Source organism: Lasioglossum baleicum, chromosome 19 (assembly GCF_051020765.1).
Source record: "Lasioglossum baleicum chromosome 19, iyLasBale1, whole genome shotgun sequence".
NCBI lineage: Eukaryota > Metazoa > Arthropoda > Insecta > Hymenoptera > Halictidae > Lasioglossum > Lasioglossum baleicum.
Window position 1 is genome coordinate 7,117,670 of NC_134947.1, and position 5,469 is coordinate 7,123,138.

The 5,469-nt window shown below is 35.5% G+C and overlaps 1 protein-coding gene across 7 annotated transcripts in view; it reads right to left on the reverse strand.

The window, feature by feature from the left end:
• Nucleotides 1-5,469, reverse strand: part of Atpalpha (sodium/potassium-transporting ATPase subunit alpha) — a 253,830-nt gene that overhangs the window by 28,428 nt on the left and 219,933 nt on the right. For 4 of the 7 annotated variants that reach the window (XM_076443423.1, XM_076443424.1, XM_076443425.1 and 1 more), the window contains exon 2: nucleotides 2,423-2,503. The exons of the other annotated variants lie outside the window; for them this stretch is intronic. In XM_076443423.1, coding sequence (XP_076299538.1) covers nucleotides 2,423-2,503 — 81 coding nt within the window. The remainder of the gene's footprint in view (nucleotides 1-2,422; nucleotides 2,504-5,469) is intronic. 7 annotated transcript variants of the gene reach the window in all.

The following is a 5,469-nucleotide window of genomic DNA, read 5'->3' on the forward strand; positions in this document are numbered from 1 at the left end:
GTGACAAATTTCTAAATACGAATGTACAAAGTATTCGTACATCTTTTAAAAATGAATAACTTTTTCGTACGTTTTTTTTTTTTTAATGTATAGGTATAACTTATATTTAAAATTACCAAATGCAGCTTCTACAGTTTCATCGCAAATTCATTCAAACAATTTCGTTTCTTTACTTTTTCCTTCGCTATCGCGACCAATAATAATTTAAACAAAAATATATACAGTTAGAATAACTTTTTTATGAATGGAGCAAACGACTTCAATTTATCTGTGAAGCTAGATCATGTAGTTTAGTGAATGACGTCTAAAAAAATATGTTGGAAAAATGCATTTGGTCGTTATTGTGAAAAACAATAGTGAACATTGATTTTTACGACTTTGTTAGCAGGGCCAATAACGAAAATTTAAAAGATCGTATAAATTATACACGCTCCGAAAATTTCATTGAAATTGGTTAATTGGTTCACGAGTTATGAACGATTAAAAGTGGTAAAAAGCCAAAAATCTTGAAAAATTGCGATCTTTACCACTTTTGATCGTTCATAACTCGCGAACCAATTAACCAATTTCAATGAAATTTTCGGAGCGTACATAATTTATACAAGTTAAACTAATTCTTCTAGTTTTACAGAGAAATTGAAGTCGTTTGTTAGTTGATGCATTTATGACAAAAATGGTTACGTACAATTTGAAACAGAGGAAATATTAAAAAGATCAAGGCCACCAGTGTGCGAGTTTCACCTTAATAAGATAATTAAAAGAAGTATGAAATTTTAATTAGACTCCTGTCTCTCGCAATCAATGCATCATTTTTTATTTTACATAAAGATCCGCAGTTTAGTGATCAGTTTTGCTCCTAACTGTATACACATTAGCTAGTACATAAACTAATCCTTCAGACATCAGAAACGTCCTCGTTTATCTGAATCCATCGACTTACATACGAACTGTTATAATTTTATGCTATTGTCTTTTTACAAATTACATGTCAAGTATACTTGGTTATAACAATAACCAAGTGCAAAAATGAACTACAAATAAATAATGAATAACCCTTCTAACGTCTCGAAAAGGATCAAGCTGTTATAGGTCCAATTTCGACAAAGTTATTCGTTTTTAGAAGGTGCACGAATACTTTGTACAACCACTGTAGGTGGAGAGTGGAAAAAGTATCGTGAAAGGATTTGTTAGTGTATTTAGACGAATAGCCTTCACCGAGAAGAAAATTACTCGTTCAAAGAGGACTTACGCAAGACGGATTAGATAAAAAGCAGAAGAGGAAGGCTACTGAAAATTTCGCAGGACCTTCCGGAAAGTGAATCCTCGTGGAGAGTGAAAAAAGTATCGTGAAAAGATTTGTTAGCATATTTAGACGAATAGCCCCTTCACCGAAAAGAAAATTACTCGTTCAAAGATAAGATAAAAAGCAGAAGAGGAAGGCTGCTGAAAATTTTGCAGGATCTTCCGGAAAGTGAATCTTCGTGGAGAATAGAAAAAGTGTTGCGAGAAGACTCGTTAGAAAGGATTCGATAATTAATTAGTCGAATAGTTGAGTATGTTTAGACGAATAGCCTTCACCGAAAAGATAATTACTCTTTCAAATAGGACTTACTCGTTCAAAGATTAGATAAAAGGCTGCTGAAAATTTCGCAGGACCTTCGCGAAAGTGAATCCTCGTGGAGAGTGAAAAAAGTATCGCGAAAAGATTTGTTAGTATATTTGGACAAATAGCCTTCACCGAAAAGAAAATTACTCTTTCAAAGAGGACTTACTCGTTCAAAGATTAGATAAAAGGCTGCTGAAAATTTCGCAGGACCTTCGCGAAAGTGAATCCTCGTGGTGAGTTAAAAAAGTATCGTGAAAAGATTTGTTAGTATATTTGGACGAATAGCCTTCACCGAAAAGAAAATTACTCTTTCAAAGAGGACTTACTCGTTCAAAGATTAGATAAAAGGCTGCTGAAAATTTCGCAGGATCTTCCGGAAAGTGAATCCTCGTGGAGAATAGAAAAAGAGTTTCAAAAAGATTTGTTAGGAAAGATTCGAGATAGTAGCTTCGCAATGATCTCAGAAGATCAGCTTAGTATCCAGCCGTCACCGAAGGAAATGACTGGAGAGAATCACTTACGGAAGAGGAAGAGTCCTCGAATAAGCAAGTCGACAGAAGAAAATAGAAAACCGAGAGTAGAGGAACATCCTCGCGAAGATCGATTAGAAGCGATAGCGTTAGAAGTGTTGTTAGTCTACGAAAATAAGAATGATTAGTACCCCGAAGAATCACCAAAGACCAGATTTCATCGACATGAAAACTCTTATAGAATGTTCGTAGATACGAGAGATCTATCACCAACGAAGCAAGCCCCCAATAAAATTGCGATTGTAAATGGAGTCGCCGCGGGGACCGGAAGTCCTCCGCAGAATACCTTGAACATCCCGTCTGCCATAATGTTGTCGTCGCGAATTTTAGGTAACGTCGCGACCCTGTACGAGTCTGAGCGGCCATGCTGTAAAAAATGTATGACAAAAAAAACGTGAGACATATGAAATGACTACAAAAAAAAATAGAAAATAACTCGGTACGATAGATCATGGTGGAAAGTATTCAGAAAGAAGAAAAGGAAAGATCACAGTAAATACACTTGTTCGACGGGCTCGGGCGGAAGTGCTATGAGTCAGGGGCACGATCTAAGAATGGTAATTAATGAATGACTCGTTTACTCCACGTTCCACTGCTAGATAAGATCGTATCTCCAACCGTTCAAGCTGATTTGATTCAACCGTACATTTTATGTATTTATGACAAAAATGGGCATGTAGAATTTAAAGCAGCGAACGAATTAAGCACGTCTGTGTATTAATTTCAGCTTAACAAGACGATTAAAAGAAGAGAGAAATTTCTATTTTGCTCCTGTGTCTTGCAATCATTTTTTCTTTTGTATAAAGATCCGCAGTCTAGTTATTAGCGAATAGATTTATGCATTTATGACAAAAATGGGCACGTACAATTTAAAGCAGTGAACGAATTAAGAAGGTTTAAGGACGTCTGTGTCTTGTAATCATTTTTTATTTTGTATAAAGATCCGCAGTCTAGTTATTAGCGAATAGATTTATGCATTTATGACAAAAATGGGCACGTACAATTTAAAGCAGTGAACGAATTAAGAAGGTTTAAGGACGTCTGTGTCTTGTAATCATTTTTTATTTTGTATAAAGATCCGCAATCTAGTTATTAGTGAAGAGATTTTATGCATTTATGACGAAAACGAGTAGGTGCAATTTAAAATAGTAAAAACATTGGAAGATTTTCAAGATCTTTTTAGATTATTTTTGTCATGTTAACACTAAATGATAAAGATGCTTTCAATTACTGTTTAATTACTGGACTGCGGGTGTTTATGCATTTTCCAATTATTGTAGACAAATTTTAAGATAGTGGAATGCAATAATCTCTATTTTTAATGTAAGCAGCCTTTGTAAATGCAAAACAATTAAAAATTGCACAAAATTCTGTCGAATTTGATATTTTATCCTTATTCGAAGATTATCATAAGCAATAAAAGCATAAAGATCCTCAGTCTATTAATTACTATAGTAAAGCCCGGTAAGTTTAGTATTAACGAAGAAAATAAATTTCCTTCTCGTTCCAATGTCTTGCAATTGAGGTAGAAATATTTTTATTTTGCGGATCTTTGCGCATTTGAAATAGCGTTTGCAAAATTTTTCGTACCGTAAAATGTAATATAATTTGCATTTTGATGTTGGCGTATCGAGAAGATGCAACGCTATTCTCGTAACGGGGCGATTGAAGGTGTTTATTTCTAGTCGATAATTCGCGAATTGATTCTGTCATGCTTTCAATTACTGTTTAATTACTAGACTGCGGGTGTTTATGCATTTTCCAATTATTGTAGACAAATTTTAAGATAGTGGAATGCAATAATCTCTATTTTGAATGTAAGCAGCCTTTGTAGATGCAAAACAAATGAAAATTGCACAAAATTCTGTCGAATTTGATATTTTATCCTTATTCGAAGATTATCATAAGCAATAAAAGCATAAAGCTCCTCAGTCTATTAATTACTATAGTAAAGCCCGGCAAGTTTAGTATTAACGAAGAAAATAAATTTCCTTCTCGTTCCAATGTGTTGCAATTGAGGTAGAAATATTTTTATTTTGCGGATCTTTGCGCATTTGAAATAGCGTTTGCAAAATTTTTCGCTCCGTAAAATGTAATATAATTTGCATTTTGATATTGGCGTATCGAGAAGTTGCAACGCTATTCTTGGGGAGATTGACGGTATTTATTCCGAGTCGATAATTCGCGAACTGATTCTGCGGTTACGACGCCGTTGAACGTTCGTGGACCAGCGGTAAATCTGGAACGCGTTCGGCCAACCGGCCGACCTTCTCAACACACGTGGGCAGCGTAAAACGAACACGTGAGACCGCGGTGTAGTCGGAAGCCTAATTTTCAAGAGCGACCTCGCCAGTAGCGCTCGGCTCGCTCGCTCGTTTGTATAACGACCGCTTCCGGTGCCGTTTCAATGGAGGCGTATCGCTGAAATCGCTCCACGGAATCCCGTAATCGAGGCTATCCTTGAACGAACCACCATGGACCGCCGGCGCTAGATTTTCTCCCGCGAGAATCCAAAATTCCACCGGGTCAACCATACCTCCGCACCTAACGCTGAACATACCGAGCACCGAAAGCAATTCGAATGTTTTCGCATACACGAAAATGACAGGGCTCCGTTTCTGCTTCGACTAAGAAATTTGATCTGCTTCGACAAAGAAATTTGTCGAATCAATTTTCGTGCAAGCGACTTCCACATTTCAATCATTGTAAGATATAGACTTTCTTCTAACAAAATCTGTCACGATCTACCTACTAAAATCTTCACATTTAACACGTTTAACCACGGACCAAAAATAACAGTTATTCTAAAAGTTTCTACGATAAAAATCATTCGTAGAAAGCTGATAAGTGAAGATAATGTACACAAAATATTATATAAAGAAAAACATTATACTTTTTGGTTAGAAATAACAGTTATTAGTGTCCTCCTCGATAACTGTTATCGATTAGAGGAGTTCATTTCGATCACTCATAACTAGACTGCGGATCTTTATGCAAAATAAAAATGGTCTGCATCGATTGCAATAAATAGAAACTAAATCGAATGCTATTTCTTCCCTTAATGAGTTTAATAGAGGAGAAATCGTATATTGACATTCTCAATTTTTCTTCGAATATCATCTTCTCAATTTTGCTATAAATGCATAAAGATCCGCAGTCTACTCGTAACAGTTATCAATGAGAGTTTATTTCTATCGCTCATAACAGTTATCGACGAGAGATATTTATTTCCATCGCTCATAACAGTTATCGACGAGAGAAATTTATTCCGATCGCTCGTAAGTTATCGATGATCGAATTTCTTTTCACTTGTTCATAATAATTATTGATCAG